The sequence below is a fragment of the Halictus rubicundus genome, chromosome 2 (assembly GCF_050948215.1).
Source record: "Halictus rubicundus isolate RS-2024b chromosome 2, iyHalRubi1_principal, whole genome shotgun sequence".
Classification (NCBI taxonomy): domain Eukaryota; kingdom Metazoa; phylum Arthropoda; class Insecta; order Hymenoptera; family Halictidae; genus Halictus; species Halictus rubicundus.
Genome location: NC_135150.1, coordinates 28838219 through 28858161, shown reverse-complemented (window position 1 = coordinate 28858161; position 19943 = coordinate 28838219). Strand labels below are relative to the sequence as shown.

The 19943-nt window shown below is 39.6% G+C and overlaps 3 protein-coding genes across 5 annotated transcripts in view; 1 reads left to right on the top strand and 2 right to left on the bottom strand.

The window, feature by feature from the left end:
- Positions 1–19943, bottom strand: part of LOC143365895 (synaptic vesicle 2-related protein) — a 358886-nt gene that overhangs the window by 48541 nt on the left and 290402 nt on the right. The gene's annotated exons all lie outside the window — the stretch shown is intronic.
- LOC143362946 (uncharacterized) lies at positions 15–3207 on the bottom strand. Its single transcript, XM_076803475.1, has 5 exons — positions 2756–3207; positions 2428–2688; positions 1016–1186; positions 763–940; positions 15–356 (listed from the first exon to the last, which is right to left on the bottom strand). Exons 1-5 carry the CDS (start codon positions 2852–2854, stop codon positions 151–153), a joined length of 915 nt encoding a protein of 304 aa, XP_076659590.1. The 5' UTR covers positions 2855–3207; the 3' UTR covers positions 15–150.
- On the top strand, positions 4718–19782 carry LOC143365888 (serine protease inhibitor 88Ea). Of its 3 annotated transcripts, XR_013084614.1 has the most exons (5): positions 4718–4930; positions 16403–16750; positions 17372–17744; positions 17988–18691; positions 18740–19782. XR_013084614.1 is itself a non-coding variant. In XM_076806462.1 (4 exons), the coding sequence occupies exons 1-4, from the start codon at positions 4910–4912 to the stop codon at positions 18578–18580; spliced, it is 1335 nt and encodes a 444-aa protein (XP_076662577.1). In that variant the 5' UTR covers positions 4718–4909; the 3' UTR covers positions 18581–19782. The 3 variants fall into 3 exon arrangements, 2 of the variants coding, with proteins under 2 accessions (XP_076662577.1, XP_076662578.1); XM_076806462.1 differs by having other exon boundaries at positions 17988–19782; XM_076806463.1 differs by lacking the exon at positions 4718–4930 and adding an exon at positions 9185–9485 and having other exon boundaries at positions 17988–19782.

The following is a 19943-nucleotide window of genomic DNA, read 5'->3' as shown; positions in this document are numbered from 1 at the left end:
TCCGGTGAGTTAAATAAAATAAATCGCGTCTCTCTTTGCGTGATTTCATTTTCACGTTGCGAGGTGTTTATTCAGCTTGAGACTCCGTTTTGGTTTAGTGGTTTAAAAAGACAGAAAAAAATTGCGAGATATTTCGTATTTACAGTCACATTACATTAATGTTTGAACAGCGCCGAGGACAACGGATTCGCAGGCTTTCGCAGTTTCTCGCGATAAACATAATCCGATCTCTTGGAGACGTGATAACTCTGTTCGTTCTTCGTTCAAAGGATACTCTTCCAAATGGTTGTGAGTTTTCGTTGTCACTGCCAAATGTAGTCGGTCGAGTTCATTTTGCTCCTCGGGATTCAAATGTTCTACAAAGGTAATATTTCAAAATACGATGGCAATATAAACAGGTTCCTGTAAATAACTTTACGGATTCATGGAAATTACTACAAAATATTTCGTTTATTTCTCAAAGTCGGCCACTTAAACTTACTCTCGGCTTCGTTTAAACTTTTCGGCAAAATAACTTTAGTAAAGTTAACGCGTATTACGAATACGATTGGCAATGACTAATAGAATTTTAATAGAAAATAAAAATGATCTGCATTAATTGTGAAACAGAGAAACTGCATATGCACTTATTTCAGCATTTTCAAATTCTTTGTGCGGTTTTTCTGTTTCGCGATTGATGTACTCATTTTTGTCATAAGTGCACAAAATCCGCAGTCTACAAATGACGAATTAGAAAAGATAAGGAATCATTCTATTCGTTACTTTTATTTTCGAGTTCTGTAGTCTTGCTTGTCAGTGATCGTTGAATCTCCTTCATCTTCTTGGCAGCCAATCGCGTTTTTCTCAGCTCTTTCGATTTTCTCCGACCTTTCTTCTTTTTTGCTCTTTTCCGACTATCTTTTCCACTCTTTTTTACATGTCTTTTCCTTCTGGTTTTTCCCTTAGGAAGCACGACTTCGGTGATTATCAACTATCGAATTGCAGCGAATTCTATTCTTCTACTTGTCAAGCTCACGTGTATTAACTGCATTCGAATGAGTCTTTGCTCTTGAACGGCTTTATATTTTTGCCATAATTTGCCGCAAGTTTCGGCACCGCGGAGCAGCTTCGATCTCAAACTTCGATCCGAAACTTCATGAAACGAGGAGACTATTTTTCCCATATTAAAATCGTCTCGTCCTCCTCCCTGCATATTTTTAAATTAAATATCAGATAAATTTCCGTCACCGATTTGTTGAAAGTAGTTATCCATTAAGAAGGTACTCCTGTGCGAATCCTTCAAAAAAATTGATTCTTAAAGAATATAGTTTAAATAATGTACGAGCGAACCGCGTTGGTTGGCCTTCTCAAATTAACAAAGTTATGGTTCTCGGTTTTAGATCCGTCGTAAAGATAAATCGCAAACATTGTTCTTTCATATGTGTTCTATCCTTTCCTTCTAAAATTGTATTTGTACAATGTGAATGTAGATAGACGTTGAATGTAAATCTTCTTTTTCTACCAGGAAACTATTAAGGATAAACAAGTGCAGTGAATTCCCGATATAAGTCACTGCGAGCCTCGCGTTTAAAGGTCACTGGAACTACCCACACCACCGCGGACAGTGATTTTTACATTTCCAGCGTGCACCGAGTATTTCAAATGCGACATCCGGCGAGAACCAGAGATTTTGTCTAAATGTCACTGGGCAGAACCGCGCAAGTGACTTATATCGAGAATTCACTCTACTACTTAGTCGCCGAAACTGCGAAGAAAATTATGCATCAATGAGTTAAGGAGAATGGCCGAACATTACCGTATTTTTGCTTAGTGTTCAAGGGCCTGGTCTTCGTAGATTCGCGATAAGGTAGAGTGACTACATTACCGACAAAAAATGGTTTTACGTGCCTCAAGTTTTCGTCCTTATAGAAGAATGTTCTGCCGCTGGTAAAGGGCTCATTCGAAAGAGGAAGGTTCAATCTAGCGCGCGCTGGTCAGGAGCTGCCGAGATTATGCAGATATTTGGTAATATAAGCGTTAGAAGTAGGCCAAAAGTTGACGATGTGCATGCCGTGGAAGTCAAGCATTTTTACGCAATTAGATGAGTTTTCTGGATGAAATCGAGAGCAGCGCGCAATAGAAAATATCTCCAGCTACAAATTGAGCTGTATTTTGTCTTGAATCTCTGCGAAACAAAGCTGAAAACTTGAAGCACGTTTCAGAATTCAGAATATCGATAATACAGAGCAAAAAATTTGACAAGTTTAGTCACAGACTTAACACCCGTCGGATCAAGACCAAGACGGAGTCTGTGTCTGAAGGCTGTGAATGGAAATTATTAATTAAAAAGTCACGTGACTATGCCGGGCCCTTAACGTTACTGTAAAAACAATCGGATATTTCAGATGCAGCATCTTGCGGTGCCTTTCACCGTTTCATTGACTTTACCAATTCGATGAACGTGCAATCCCAGTCCGTGCCAGGAGATGGGCACTGCATGCTGGCTTTTTCCACCTGCTCGGAGATCTCGGTGTACTTTATACAGTACGCAAGTGCCCAATTCCGAGGAATCTCGACGACTGGCAGCACTCTCCAGACTTTCGCCGTGATGTCCTCCAACATGTTCAGCGAGGCTTTGTTCCCGGATCCGGGGATTTCCGATCCGCGTCTCTCCCTGGTCATCAGTTTTTCGGCCGAATCCCCGATACGCTGAAATCATTAAGATCGTGATTGTTCAACGGCTCTTGAGACGTTTCACGAGTATAACGACGAGCACCTGGCAACGCGTCGAGTGGTCGATGCTCGTCGGTGTAACAGGCACGATCATGTCCGTGCAAACGAGGATGCATCCGATTTCTATGAAGCGTTTCAGCATCGGCCAACGTGATTCTCGGGAAATTGTTTGCGCGAGACGTGGAACGGAACGCAACACGCTGCGCTATCGCGAACAGTATAATTACTAGACCGCCGCGCCGCGCCGGTGCATATGCAAATGTACAATCTTAAAAATAAGATTAGAGATCAGTGAGAATTTCAGTTTGAATTTCATTTGGGATAACGTATCGTTTTGATGAGAACATTTAGTTGGTTAACAGTAATCGTACCACGACCGGTCGAATGACTGGTTTTACATTTCTTATTTTATAATTACTGAGATCATAAAGATGCTTACATTAGGAATTATTAAATAAATTTCTACATTCGTGCACGTATTGTCAAAAATTGATCAAGGATTCCATACACCCGATGGCTATCGATAGAGCTTGCGATGGAAAATTAGATAAATTTCGATAAATCGTAGGCTACTCTACCCTTTTTAGAATAGCGTAATATTCAGTTCGAAAGAGGATTCTATCGGATTTGATTATTTACGTGTGTAATTAATCGTTTACTTGCACTTCCAGTTAATCAATGAGTTGGTTATTCTTTTATTTACTTCAACAGTTTTTACCCAAATGTTTCCAACATTTTATCTACATCTTAAATTAGGTTACGTATTGTTGATCTGAAAGTTACTGAAAACACGAGGGTCTTGAATTTAGCAAGTTATCAACGTTTCGATTTCTGTACTGTTAGATATTGAATAGAAGAAACCAGGTAAAAGTTTTATTACCATGTTTTTTGCCCATTGAAGACCTAATAATTTATTGAATTGCATCTTTCTTATAACGTTAAGTACGTTTATACTCGTACAAACCGCAACACAATGTGATACGACGAATTAAATGCTCGTTGATATAATGGGAATCAATGTACGACGAAAATGTTAAAAGGCATACCATTGTTTTCGTCTACTGTCAGTTAGTATAATAAATGGTTGTAGCATTGGTTAACCATTAAGAATGCCTCCCCGAAAAGGATACAAATCGGTGTGGTCGGTAGGTCTCCGAGAAGAATAAACAATAAAACATATTTTGATTTATTAAACGACTTTTTGTGGTATTTGATCGTAGCCTGGGGGCATTTCAAAGAAACGTTTTCCCATATTAATTCTATGAACATTTAAATGTTACGTACAAATCGGACATTTTAGAAAATAGGTGCCAATACAAACAGTAGACAGATTTTTAAAATTTAAGAATATACCGACAACTTATGAAAACATTAAAGAGAGAAATGAATTCTTATTTGATCCCTGTGTCTCAATGTGAAAAGTCAATTTCGAAACTGTTGCGCTAAGTCGCATTAAGTTGACCCTTCGAGATTTAACTCAAAAGAGGAATTGTTTACTTGTCTTTAATATCGACTGGTTAATGAATAAAAATTCAGTTTTCAACGAACAGATTCCGTTTGTTTATTCTGTTGCCGATTTCCTGTTGTCTTTGGCAAACATGAACAACGCCAGTAGAACAAGAAGTTTTAAGCTTTAAAATGAGTCTAGGTTTATCGCTGTACCATTGTTTTCAACAAAATGATCACAGTCTAATTATCCACGATTTCTCCCGAATTCGAAATTTAGATACCTGTCATTTCGATTCACACTGATCGATCCACAAGCGTTTTTCCCCACTCAATTCGGTGTAATAAACAATTTGATAATGTTGTTGATAAACTCGAATTCTGGGAACATGTCGGACGTCGATCGTAGCAGGTCAGCGTACAGCTTCGTTTATGGATACGCAATTACAGTTACTGATAATTGTTGTCACAGTTGGGATTTTCCCTACAAACACGTGGGTGCACACATGTTCGCATGGGAGTATAAATGCGCACTATAGAGGATCGAGGCTCCGTCTTCCTCGAGTTCTTCTTGATACATAGAGCTCGACAGGAACACAAATAAAATCGTCATTAAATTATCAACCATTCTAAAAACCGCGGGCTTCAATTAAAAACGTGCCTAGGCAGAAAGATCTTCGAGAACGAATCATCGATTAGCGCCAAAACGAAAATCCTGTGGTTCCAGCGTGAGAACTTCCGGTTACTGACGATGTCTGCGGGAAACGTTCAGGTAAGATGTACAATAATTGATTATAAGAAGTCAAAGAAAATTGTCATTCTTAATTTAATAATTTCAACAAGATAAGAATACTAATACACTGACATTCTTCGATTCTGTTAATCCCTTTACTGTTGTAAAGACTTACTCATGATAAATGATTAGAAGGACACACTTCATTCTGAATTATGAAGTCGGGAAGCTTCGAAGGAAGGACAGTCGTGTCTAGACTAGCAACCATCTCTATGCTTAGAATTAGAAAGACATTACGACAAACAAAGGACCCGCTGTATTTGTGTTCATTAATATTTCAATGTGCGTTGTTAAACAGATAGTACTATACAGTTTCTCATAAAATTATTATTTTATTACGAGAAATAGCGTAAAATATTTATAAATAGATATGCTTCATGAATCAGAGAGTTTATCCAATTACGATTAAACAGGCATACGTGTTCGCTGATGACGCTTTTCTGTTGCGACGTAGACTGTTCATTGATTTTCATTAGCATTCGAATAAATAAAGAAATAAATAGATGAAATGCAAAATTGTGGAGGCATTAAAAGGATTTATCGACTTATCAAAATTCTCAAGAAAGAAGAAATAAATTTTTATTCAACGTCCGTTCTCTACAATCCGAAGTCTAGTTATGGCACCACTTTCACCCTAAAAAAATGGTTACAAAACCGAACGATTGATACTGGACACATAAACTGGTTCCAGCGATTGAATCTTTACCGTCGATGCTCATTCGAACCGCGTTGATTATTTCTGATTTCCAACAACACAGATATACAATCATGTGCGTACTCGCATTGCATAATAGAGCGTTGAGTTCGTTTTTCTCAGCCAATATGGATAATTGGGTCTGAAAACAAACCGTTATTAAGTTGAGTACGGTGATTCCAAGCTTGTTATAAATACAGTTCGACGTTCCCTAAGACAGGTTTCACGTAAGAAATTGAATTTTAATCAATTGTTTCACAAATGCTTGCTACTTCTTCGAGAAACCCACTTATTTTTTTCATTTGCGCTTACGTGGAAGTCGATGTAAGACCGGGAACCGAAAAAGAACATAACGCAGTAACACGGTACACCGACGTAATTGTAAACCAATTAACACGTTGAATGCGTGTATCTGCATTTCACTTTCATTTCATTCGTAGAAACGAACAGCGTCGATAATTACGATGGTTAGTCGTTTGATAACGGCGTGCACTTCTCACGCTATAATTTGGTTACTTCCGGAATTAACAAATTGATATTCAGCGGGCAACACTGGTACTACTGGACGAGATAAAATGATTTCAGACTTTTTCTCGTACAATCATTTGAAAGCGATTTCATTCATAATTCAACAAGCGTTTAGAATGATGTGATGTTCTTTTGAAATTATTATTTAAAAGAAAATCATTAAGCTTCTTTTATTAGAAATATATTGTTTCCACGCAATTTCATACAACCGATATAGATATTTAGATAGAAAGATTCTTTTGCTTAACAATTAACAAAATACCGTTTAGTATTAAAATCCTCCGACATAACGTTATGAATTTGAACGACAGAGAAGTCCTTTATCTTATGCTCTTTGTTTGCGACATATTGGTATGGGTCTATCTGGTTGTTATTTCTTTAAATCGCTAAAACCAGTTAACAATGAACGAACAAATTTTTCATGAATTTATTAGTTTATAGCTGGCCTGTTTTTACCACGACGATGTACACAAACTGCCAGGAAGTTGACCCAACGTGCATTTATGCATTTATTAATAATAATAGAATATTTTTAATTAGAATAGCGAATATTTTCTGTACTTATTTCTAAATGAGGCTTTCACTCGCGAATTTATTTGTACACCCAACATATATTCGCTCGTAGACTGCAGTTAAAACGAAGAGAGCTCAAGAAGGGTCAATTTCTCGTGAATAAAAATGATTCGTCCGATTAAATCGGTGCCTTATCGGTTAACAGGGTTCTAAACTCACTTTATACTTTTATAGACGAACTCGAGCAAGATTTTCGTTAGGTCAAACTGCAGACCGCGACGCAGTATCGCACAATTGGCTCTGATGTTCTTCGAAACACGCTGGTTTAATTGCTCGTTGCGTCGTTTGACCCGTCAATGGCAACGATCCGAGACAATGATTTCGACCCGGGTAGCACGATTCGCGACTTCACGAGCGAGCGGCGTTTCTTTCGATGAAGGCTTTCACTGGCGCGGCGCCAGCGATTCAAACACGATTTTGCACACTGCCACGAGGAAAACGATCCGGAAGAGGTCAGAAGAATGCCTCGCGCATCCAAATAGCTCCGAATTACGTGAAAACGCAAGCCAATGTGCTCCGAAAGCCGACTCATCGGTTTGATCAAAAGTAAAAAGCGTTTCAAGTTTCAATGCTAAATTTTCGATTCTCGAGAAGTTGTCGATTATTAACACTTATTAGGAGGTGTTCGATAGTGTTACAACGATCATGTTTGAGGCAAGATGACGTGCAACTATTTTTCAACGCCATGTGCAGCGTCATCGATAAGTGTTTACCTCGGGTAAACTCGTGCGAGCCTAATCATGTTGTTTTGAAAACTTGATCCTCCTGTGAATCCCGAAACAAATGATCATAGAAAAGCCATTTAACGTCGTCATCGTCCTCGGTTATCTAAAGAATATCTTTAATTCGAAACGCTGGGCTCGGACAGAAAAATATTTACAGCTGTTGTCATTTTATGTTTTTTGTTTTGATAATTTATATTTTGTACGGATTTTAGTCATATGAGCTGTTCTTTGCTTGATTGTTTTGTACAATTGATTTTATTTCACCATATTTTTTGTAGTGTGGTATACACTAAACAAAGTGAACAATTTCAAAATCAGTATTTTGTTACTGTTTTAGTTGTATCCTGGCTTTATATTCTAGTTAAACCGGTTTTTTTAAAACGCTGACATTCGAGAACTAGTTTTCTCAAAAGTCCGTTTTTGTACAAGGTTGGACTAACTGCTGAATCATTTTTACTTTATTTCTTCTTTTTTTGTACATCGGAAAATAATCCAGTTAAAAAAGATATTGCCAGAATATTTAATATCCTCTGCGTCGCCATTGAAAAGAACACATTTAAAAAGGAATGAATCAGTTTTGCAACGCAACGTTAAAGCGTTACTGTTATGTAACATTGTCCTAGTAAACATAATCTATATTAAAAACCATTTGCCCTCAAATTAATTCCATTGAATTCGTTCCTGGTTATAAGTGAAACTCTTGAACTTGCTAAAACGACGCTGTGGACAACTGTGCGTCATGTGCACAAGGTCATTAGGCCCTATTTATACTAACAATTCTAATTTCATGTTCTTGGAGAAGCTCCAGTCGTCAGATCCACTTTCAAAAACGTTACTCCATTTTAAGACTAAACTTTGACTACCGCTCAAATAACCGGTTTCATACTTTTTATTTCACAACTATTGAAATTATAAAGTTGCTTCCATAAGAAACGATTCAATGAATTTCTTCGTTCAAGCACACAGTGTAACAAGAATTGCACAAAACAAAACATTCTAATCGCTTTTAGTGCCTCGTAGGTTTAGTATTAGACTTCTTCGATCAACTGTACATATTGTGTTATAGCTGTAATATGTATAATTCGATCGCCTGCTGTATCAACAATGAATCAACAATCTACGCCCTGACATTCGTACAAGGTCATTACCGGTCGTAATAATCCACGTTCTTGAAGCTTAAGTTGTTAGGTCCTATTTATCCTAATAATTCTGTTGACAAATTCTTGAAGAAGCTCAAGTAGTCAAGTCCACTTCAAAGTGCGCATGAAGACTTCTCGAAGTCTCGGAGAAATTTTTGAACAAATTTAAATCGTTGGATCTAGTGTTAAAAGAGTCAAACGTGTGCATTCAATCGCGAATCGGGACTTCTACTGTAATAACAGGTTAAACTTCACCTTGGCAACCCAGAAATTTTTAACTTTTCACTATCTAATCCTATACATCTTGACGAGAAAATGCCAAAAATCGAGGTTTTGAGGCGAGGAATTCGCTGGCTCAAAAGTTGTGCGTGCGTATTAAAGTGTGAATCGAGACTTGTTTGTGACCGACTGTATGTTTCGCGCATACCGCGGCACCAACGATCGGATCGGCAGTACGCGCAATGAATCAACGATTTACGATCCCGACGGTAGATCTGCCCCACCGTTCGCGGGAGATCCGCGTTCGGGATTTCCTGACAATAAAACGATTACGACCGGGCATTTCCAGCGCGGTCGAAGAAACGACCGGTGGGCTCGGCTCTTCGGCAACGAAGGATTCGTGGCCGATGAGTAAACGTGACACTGACTCTCGAGTAAAACCGTGGTGGGGAACCGGCCGAGGAGCCAGTTACTCTTCGGCTTCGCGGCTCTGCTTTTCCGTTCTGCATTCAGTTCGACTTGGTTGCGAGCGTTAATCGGACGTTTTTCTCTTTTTCACATTGTCGCACAGCTAGCCGAGAGCTGAGCATAACGGTAGCAAAAGCGACTACAAACAAGTTACACGTGCGTCAACGAGAATGGGACTCCTCGAACCGGTGAGTGCTGTCGATTTCTTCACGAATCTCTGTCGCTCGGCTCCCAGAATTTATGCTTCCGTCACGTATTTATTTCAGGCGAAACACTATTGCCTGCAATTCAGACTGATTTCGAATATTTCAATCGATAACAATACATTCCTCGGCTCGGGCCTGTTACAAGAGAATACTGTTTGTCAACGTTCAACTCTGATTGTAAACATACGACCGTAGAGCGACCGTAAGAGAAAATGGCCTGATTTGGTCACCATGTCACTTGTACCTTCAGAAAGATAAATACTTGTGTTGTTAATTAACAGATTCTCGATTGTATCCATCTGTGACAGAAATGAATAGCAATGTATCGGTTAGATTAAAATCAATAAAGCAGGAAAGTCAATTTTTGCAATTTTTTTGATCCGCAGTTTTTTTAATCGATTACGCTTAGTGTTGGTAGCGGTCAATAGAGTGTGAATTGTAAACCGTGCCCAACCTAACTGCAAAGGCTACTACTTTCTCCTATAAATTTTGTTTCTTGTTAGGGAATTGTTTAAAATAAAGGAAATCTCCCTACAGCTGCGAAATAGATCACGAACAGCGGATTTTGCAAAATGGGTGTTTTCTAAACAAGTTTAACAAGTTGTCGATTATTTCATTCTTTTTGACCTTTCTCATAACTCCATAAAATTTGCACTCTAATCATGAAACAAGAAGCGAAAAATTATACTAATGCTTAATGATACTTAGTGAATTATTTATACACAGTATTATTTTCGAATGAATGGAGCTGTCGATGAAGGAAGTCTTCGGTCCAGGAATGATTAGATTGCAATTAACGTTTTTGATTTATTTTCAATCAGGAAAGAATGATTTCATCGTCCGTAGAAAAAATTTCGCATAACGAGCGAGATGAGAGTTGCGTGTTTTTTGATAAGCACGCTTGAGAGCTATAATTTTAAAACTTCTCTGGGACATGCCGGGTTTTGAACATAAACGTTCTTCCATGACACGAATTCTGCGAGGAAAAGGATTCCGTGTCTCAAAGATTTAATCAACAGGATAAGATCTTGGAAAGTGATTCTCTCAGATAATTATTTTAACATCAACTGTAAATTAATGAAGGGAAACGTACAATTTCATGAACAATCGTTTCTTCTAATCGTTAATGATTGTTATATCATCCTGTTCAGGACGATTCTCTCTGCAAACGTTGGAATCACCGAGGTGATTCCCATTTTTTAATTAATAACGCTGCTGTGTACATGCAAACGTTTTATGCAACTGGAAAACACTTTTGTGCTCTATCACGAATGTTTTGAGAGATCTGTGAAGATGCGCAAGGCATAACCTCTGACCTTAATCGCTCGAATTAAATCATCTGTGATAAGATTAGCGCGACTCGCGGTTTTTTCATCTGTTGATTTCGTGTTTTTGCTCCTAAAAGCTTGCAATAATATCTAGGATTTGTTTCAATACTTTCGAATACATTCCTGTAGTTACATAAACAATTTTCGGTAACAAGAGCACTTAACACACCGGGAATTATTACGTGATATACTGTATTTAAACACTACCGCGTCTCGAAATGAAGTTTAAATAATTGCGGATATTTAAATTGTGATCATTTCGTAGAAACAAATAGTGCAACCATTTCCTGAACTCATTTTAAAGCTCGAATCGTAGAAACAAATGAACATTGTATTATGGAACTAAAGAGTTCTCTATCTACTCTGTTTATGCAATAGCGATTACTATTATTTACAGATGATTTATGACTTTGAATATCGAACCGAAAAGTGTCACACGCTGTGTCACTCGTTGTTTTCACAGCACGTTGTTTATCTCCGATCAGCCGACATGTTGAATCGTGCAACATCGTCGCATAAAGAGGCCCGTTCATTTTCTCATCCAAAAACAAAAAAAAAAAGCCTAACAAAGACAGTATCTTCCATGCGCCGAGCTTCGTTTTACATCTTCTGCAGACCATGAAGGACGGCTGTTGTTTGCTCTTTCGTTCATTTTATTGCCTTTAAAAAGGCGATTGAGCGATGAGCCATGGAATTTCCAGTTTCCGCGACAACGAGGAGCGCCGTCGTAGTCTCACTCGTAAATAATATTTTCCTCCGCGAAGGCAATTTGCAACGTGCAAAAATGGTCGATGATTGATGTTCAACATATTTTCGCGTGGACATTCTCGATTACACGGGCCGCACGTGAGTCGTCCGCCAACATTCCGTAAACCGAGCACGTAAACGAATTAAGAATTCATTCTGTCATCTTGTGGCTGTCCTTGCCGGCTTTTATAAATTTTGCGAACTACTTGACGAATCGTGTTCAGAAAATTACGTAAAACTCCGGTTTTCGGCAGGAAAGAATTGAACATTCCCTTTTCTTTCTAGCACTGCCATCTTTGTTTGCTTTTTGTGGCAAACAACGACAAATACAGTTCATTCACTGAAAGCCGAGATATTCATCTCACCGAATTATCAAGAGTTTTTCGTTCGAATGAAAAGTCTGGGCGGTGCGTCATAAATAACGTACAAAAACAATTTTCAACACTGTGTGCCTAATATGTCTTCCTTTATTTAGTTTGTTTAGAGAAATCTGAGATATTCATTTTATTAAGATATCACGAGTTTTTCGAACAAATTAAAAGTGGGGATGGTGCGTCCCAGAAAAACAATACAAAAGGCAACAGATTATCAAACAAATTATGTAATAACTCGTACGTTTTCAGGAGCGTGACTTTTCCTTCCTTTCTTCCTGACACTGCACGATTAATGCGTTTGCGTACGTCATCAACGTTATCTACTTTCTGTAGCAAACCACAACAAATAAAGTTTGTCTACAGGGAACTGAGATATTCGTTTCATGAAATTATCCCAATTTTTTTAACCGAATTGAGAACTTGGGTGGGTAACACGATTATCAAACGAATCATGCAACAGCTTTTACAACTCTCGGCTGTTGTTTCGAAAGTGGATGATTGATGACGCGAATGGAACGTCGCAAGATTGGAAATTAGAAGAGATTACGAAACGTTTGACGCGAAGCGTGCTCCCCCCCCCCCTGTGACAGCGGAAGCTTTGTTTGTATTTTTCGAGACAATGCGAGGCGGTTTAGATAAGCGGGGCCTTGTCGAGCGAAAGACTGAAAAGGTGCATACGAAATTACGTAAAATCTTTTCCGGCTATTCGCATCCGGGGGGGTTATTAAAGTGGAATAATCAGGCGAGTTTCCCACGTGTCGAGCTGCCCTATCAGGAACGAACGCGAAGGCGCGGTGTTTTCTCTCGCTTTCGTCACGCGAGCCATGTCACACGTTAATTTCAGACAGGAAAGTCGGACTCTATGATGTCATGGGTTATTCGTTGCTTTCACTCGGTCTTGGTTTCTTTCGCTCTTCGTTGTCCGAGCACTTTTCTCTTCTAGCCTTTGTCGATCGTCTCTCGAATCCCTTGACACGCAAACGCGTCGTCGCGTGTCTCTTACTCACATTACTGTAAAATATTATCTGTTATTAACAGGAAATATTACCAGCAATGCGCTTATTATCATCTTAGTAACATGTCCGTCTCGAAGATTCATTTCAGGATACGTTTACGCATGTCTCGACAACTATATTTATAATTTTTTTCATTGAACAAATATGAAAATTGGATCACAATGGAAAGTAGAGGGGATCTAGAACCAAAGAAAAAAGTCGATAATTGAAAAAGTCCCATAAAGAAGACAGTCATAAGTGCATTAATTAGAGAAAGTCAGCTAGGGACTTCGAGAGCTGTATTTTTGAAACAATGTTCTGTAAGCCGGCTCGAAAAATTGATTTTTCTTTATGTTAGAGCTCAAATTTTATTTTTGAACGTGTTGACCGTCATCTTTTGCGTTCCGGATGTCATTTGCAATTGTAAACGCGAAGAAATTGTGAAAGCCCGCTTTCTGTTCACGTTTCATGCTTCGGATGTTACTGCAGATGAAAATGTTCGGGACACAGAAGTTTCTAAATAAATTGGAAACATACGGGTCGAGTAGAAAATTGTTATCTGAAAGACCGTAACCCGATATCTGCAAAATAAAATGCGTTAGTTTGCTATGACAAGATAAGACGTATTTTTCTGTGTTGACGTCTGCCATGGATAGATAATTTTGCGACGTTTGCAAAAATACTTTCTAGATATTCGAAAGAGTGCAAACCGTCAAAGATGAAGAAAATGCTTGAACTTGGAATCTTCCGTCGCTTTGCATTTCTTTCCTTTTTGTTGGGTACAAATTGCTAATGTTCGTCTTCTTGTTGTCCAAAGTTGATAATTAATCCTAATATGATCCTCAACAATAGTTACACTAAAGAATTTTACGGTACTTTTACCCGTTTTCCTTTTACACGGAGACTTCAATCTTCGAATCTATGACAGTTTTTGAGAGGACAACTTTTAAAAAATTTTGTTGACGACTGAATTTGCCAAAGTAGAATCTTCAATCTCAATTTAAATATCGACAATTTTTTGAGAATCGGTAACGTTTAAATACTTTTTGGAGCGGCTGTACATCGAATTGCAACACAATCGCAGAAAAATAAAAGATGTTTCACTATCTAAAGCAGGAAATGGTTCAACTTTAATCCGGGGAGCGTAGGAGGGCTGATAATAAATCACGAACGAGCGTTTGAATGAACCGCTATCATTTCGTTAGAAATTCTGACAAGTAGTTTATCAAGCAGACATAAATCTTGATAGTAACATAATTAATGCAAAGTTTAATCTGGCAGGTTCTTAAGGTCGCACCGTGAACAATAATCGAAGACAATCTCGCAATTGTCGGGCGCCTTGTCGCGGTAATTAGAGCGTGATTCCTGCGCGAAACTTCTCCCATGGTCAAAATAAAAATGTCGCAGATAGGCATGACGCGTTCGGCGATTTATTTTCTGATATTACGTCGACCTCGCGTGCATTACGAATTGAGAGCTCACGCGTACCGGCAGCGTTTAGGGGTCATGGCTACGTCACCGAAAGCAAAATGCCATCGCATGAGAGCCAAATGCAAAAATGTCGTTCCAGAAGCTGTTTTCTCCGCTGGGTTCTCGATTTTCCTTTTGCATCTCCGGCAGAGAGCATCGTCGCTTTCTCCGATCGAGAAAGTCCTTTCTTCTCTGAAACGTTCGCGAGAAACGACACTTCTTCATATATCGCGCACGATCGATACGCTATCAATGAAATAATATCTCTTGCTGTACCGGAGAACGCAATGGCTGATAAAAATGCACCACTCGCACAAATTAACGACTTTGCGTCGTAACTAGTATCAGCGGGCAAGATTAAAGTTTATTACCTTAATTAGAACAAACTGGAGCAAAATAGAAATTTATTTCCTTTCTTGGCAAGTTTAATACGGTGAAAATGATGCAAGAATATTTGTAAATTTTTTCACTTACTCATTTTTCTCATAAGTGCGTAAAATCTACAGTTCAATCGAAGACCTTCGTATAAGAACAAGAAAAATCCATTCTTTGCTAAAATTCTACTTGTTGCATAAGTTTTGTATATTTTTATACATTGCTGACTATTTGTTGCAACAATGAAACAATTTTAAAAATCTCGACTCTGTGTTTTTTGCACCAAAACCTTCGATTGTAACTAAGTGCAAGCTTACTGAACTTTGCATGTTAAATTCCTGAAAAGATATTCCAAATATAAAAAACTACATTAATAATGTCTTTCGCTCCTACTGTGCTTGTAGGAAATCATTCAGTAGGATAAATGAAGATTTTTATAATGTGAAATACACGCGCAAAAAGCGTCGAAAAATCAGAACGTTGAGTTTTCTTCGCTCGCAAGGTCCGTTCGTCAAGTTAATATTTTGTGATCAATTTGCAATTTGTTCCCGGCGTTTATACGACTATTAGTTGAAAAGCGTGCAGTTCACGCTTTCGAATTTCCTCTCGCAGTCCGTGCGTGTCGCGTTCGCGGCAATTCCGGCAGAAAATAACGGTGCGGCGCGGCGTGAAAAAGATTGAAATATATCGTTTGCCCGCGGAATTTCGCAATCGTACAGGAAATTACCCGAGGCACCTGAAGACGTTTTCGAAGGGTGCAATTACGTTTGCATAAGTGACGCACGCACGCACGGCGCGGCGCGGCGCGGCGCGTTACACATATTTGACGTTTCATTTTACCGCCTGTCTTCCTTCGTAATCGCGATCACCCGGCCATTAGTCGTGAAACGCGACCGTCTTTCATTCACATTTCGCATGAAATCTGTCGTTTTCGTTTGCAAAAGTCGCGGACTCGAGCGTTCGAATACCACTGGTTCCGTTCGAAACTGGTTTCGAACCTGTTCCGTACCCGGTCTCGATAATTGTTTAGGAAATTAAAATTTCGATAATAAATCACATCCGCATCGCATATTCCTTACTCACGCTATAGTACAATATTCAATTTTTCTTACATTTATTTTTTTTTTATTTTTTATCTTCAGCTCGGATACGTGTTCTAGGTTTCTGGGTGACGGCAAAAGCAAATAAATATAAAAAATATAACATATATTTGTAAAATAATACCTAGGTTTAACCTAAATAATAGTTATTCATACATTTATTATGGCAATCTGTAGACTGCGGATTTTATGCATGCATGATAAAAATGGCAGATCAAACATCAAACTACTAAATACTGTTGTATTATTTTGAACCCACTAAAATTATTAAGAAAAGAAAGAAATATCATATTATTTCGATTTTGCATAATAGTCCGCAGTCTATCCATTCGTTACCAAACTTCAAATAAATAAATTCGATCGCTCTCCGTACACTGTTCAGACAAGAAGACTGCCTGAAAAAAAAGATCTTTTCGCGAGGTTAACCCAGTAACACCAATGACTAACAGTTTCTCTGCAAGAAAAACGGGACGCTTTCTCACGCGTGCTAAACGACGATCATGTTTCCAGGCGATGTCGGTGCTAGCCGTGCTGCTCCTGGTCGGCAGCGTGTCCTCGCAGTGTCTGGTCGAGAATGACACTCCTGAGCTGTCAAATCCTGGCGCGAGGAAGGGTCTGAGGACAGCGCGATTCAAATTCGCGCTGAACAGCCTGAAGGAGACCTCGTTGATCCAGGACCAGGACAACATTTTCTACAGTCCTCACAGCCTCTACGAAGCCCTGAGCCTGGCGTATTTCGGCGCTCGCGGCACCACCGAGCAGTCCCTGAGGAAGGCCTTGCACATCCCGGACGATCTGTCCAAGATCGACGTGGAACGATACTACGCGTTCGAGACTGCCGACGGATTCGCCTCTGAGGTGAGGAGGCTCGAGGCGGTTGCATCATTGTCCTCTGAGAGAGCCAGCAAGTATTCCAAGGCGAGCCGGATAATTAGTATCGAGCCCGGATGTCGGAGTGTGTTTGATCGCTCGCTACGGGGCTGATGTCCGCTTCTTGGCTTCTTCTTATCCGGCCCCCTTGTCCTCGATCAGGGAACCTTCGTTCGGTTGTGAAAACCTATGACGAATGCTCCTCTGCCAGCAGAATTCCTTAGGAGTTTATACTACCTTTCTGCTTTTCTTGTTTAGAAAATAATTTCCTAACGTAGTAATTTCCGAATATAATTTCCGTAATTTCCGAACGTAGAAAAAGAAAAAGGGACTGAAGTTCGAGGCGTTCGGGAAACGTTAAAGAATTCGCGCAAGCTCAGCCTAATAATTGCGCAGTCTTATAATTACGGATGCATACGTAAAATATTAAATATATCCAACACCTTTTTTCTCCGCGGTACAAAAGCAACGAATTTTAGAAATCCTACTGGAACATGCTAGGTTAAGTTTCTCCCATACTTTCCATCGCTCGCTGGTCCGTGGCTCTCTCTTTTATCCGATAGAAATATAAAATTGTATCAAAGCCGACACACGTTACCTTTTATTTAGGCGAGTGCAACGGACTACGATTACTCATCGGCGAACCGACTGTGGATATCGGACAAGAGGAAAGTACGCGAATGTATGTTAAACCTTTTCGGCGATCAGCTGGAGAAAACCGATTTCCATACCAACCCTACCGCTGTTCGCAATCAGATCAACCAATGGGTTAGCAACAAGACGAAAAAACACATTCAGGATCTTCTTCCTTCTGGTAGCATCACGAGCGATACGGATTTGGTGCTGGTGAACGCGGTCTACTTCAAAGGGCTCTGGCAAAGTCAATTCAACCCAACCAATTCGAAAAAGGATCTATTCTACAGTTCTGGATCGCGAAATTCTATGGTGACGTTCATGCACCAGAAAGGAACCTTCAGCCATCGTAAGTTGTTCCTTGACTTAACAACGGGCAAAATATTTCATTTTTTAACTCGTTAAGCGTCGAACGTCAACCCTAAAAGTTCCCACAAAATTAAAGTAAATTAAATTCCTAAGTAACACGAGACAGTGAATACAAGGCTACAATGTGAACCAAGTTTTTACAAGTAATTTTAAGCTTCTATTTTTACTGCTTTGTAAATGTTAAACTTAACAAGGAATTGTAAAACTCGACTTTGAATTGCAGTGGTTTCCGAGCTGCTGGGCGCGCACATCCTGGAGCTTCCGTACAAGGGCGACCGGATCTCGATGTTCGTGATGCTGCCTCCGTTCGCGACAGCTAGATCAGCAAATGGCGGGGATCGCGGCGATGGCATCAGAGCGTTGATCGATCGTCTCTCGACGGACGAGGGATCCGCGGAGCTTCGCGACATCCTGGACTATGGCGCTCCTGCCAGAGACGTCGAGGTCTACCTGCCTCGATTCGAGGTCGAGAAAGAGCTTCCGTTGAGAAGTTTGCTGACAGCTTTGGGCGCAGGCGAGCTGATGGGGCCGAACTCGGCTGATCTGCGAGGCTTCGTCGAAGAAGGCGAGACACCGTTGCATCTCGGCGACGCTGTGCACCGTGCGCGCATCGAAGTCAACGAGGAAGGCACCACCGCAGCCGCTGCAACTGCGCTTTTCACCTTCCGCTCGGGCAGGCCGATGCAGCCGGCAGTATTCAACGCGAATCATCCGTTCGTCTACATGCTGTACGACAGGAAAATGAAGGCAATCCTCTTTTCCGGCGTCTACCGGTCGCCAAGCTTGCCGAAGAACACCGCTGAGACGTCTGCTTGAGCTGTTTTCTGAGACTGACGTGCTCTTCTGCGAGTTTTCTTCTCCGTGCTGTTCGAAGCGAGTGTTCGAGAGCACGGGGAACCTCCTTGTTGATGTATTTAAGCGACTACTGTACCGATATAGTAATGTCTCGTATTATACGCGAATTATACGCGAAAGAGGTATGCAGGATATTTGTGTAACGACAAGACTTTGCTGCTTTGTTTATTTTCCGATGAAACTTTCACTGGCATATTTGTCACGTTTTTCTGATTAAAACGAGCCCAAGCATAGTTGCTCGTTCGGTAGGCGGTTTCTGTAGAACCTCGATTATCCGAACCGATATGTGCATTCTTTGTTACTCAATCGGTAAGATCCATATATAACACGAGTTATTGCACAAATCGGTAAAGATTTAATCTGGATCTGTAGCTAGATAACTGTTCTATCATCCGAACTCTATTGTTAATACGGTAAATAGTAAATAGTCGTGTTTGGTGTCACTGCAAGCAGAAAAATGTTAAAAATATGATGGTGAAAGTATTATAAAAATGTTACTGGAAAAGATATCGAGACATTAATGTACTGTTTTCCGTAAATCGTAGCACGCTGCGTAAACAATTGTGGCCCGTCGTCCCTATTTTGTGGGATGGGCAGGTCGTTTTGGGAACAATAATGCTAAATATGAAACTTTTGACGATACATGACGTGATTAAGCTTTTGGTTTATCTCTCTTTTTAATGTATACACTTGGATTTACGAGAAGTTTAAGTTTTTAGTCATTGAGTGCTTCTGAACCATTCGGGAAAAGATTAGAGGAGCGTCTTTGTTATTCGAGCTCGTTGAAAATATCATTGTTGTAATTTATTCGATGAATTATGTTGGTTTCAATGAAGACGATTTTACAGATTTTGTTTTTTTTCTTTAATATAACGTTTGTTTTGCGCGACGAGATGTAAAACAAGTCTTTTTCCTTGAGTATGTTTTGTGTGCGCGAGCGAGCATTTAGATTTTTCCGAGTTACGCGTTGTTTCTCATCTTCTACACATTTTATAATCTACTGTTTAGGTTGATTAGAATAGTTTACAAATTTTTGATGTATACGAATGCGAGGGACACAATCTGTCCTCTGTTAGCGAAGGATTATTTATTGATCGTGAATAAATTAAATGGATCTGTATCATGCATATTGGAAATACGAAATAAATGATAAGTATAAAGAATCGAAGAAGTATTTACTTAGACATTGAAAATGAACAACGTAATAGTTCGTTAGATGATTTTATGTACAACATTGTGTTTGCATTTCACTGACAGAGAGGCTACAGTTTTTAACTGTTAATACCGGTTCTAATAAATCTTATCTCATTGTTAAGCAAGGCTC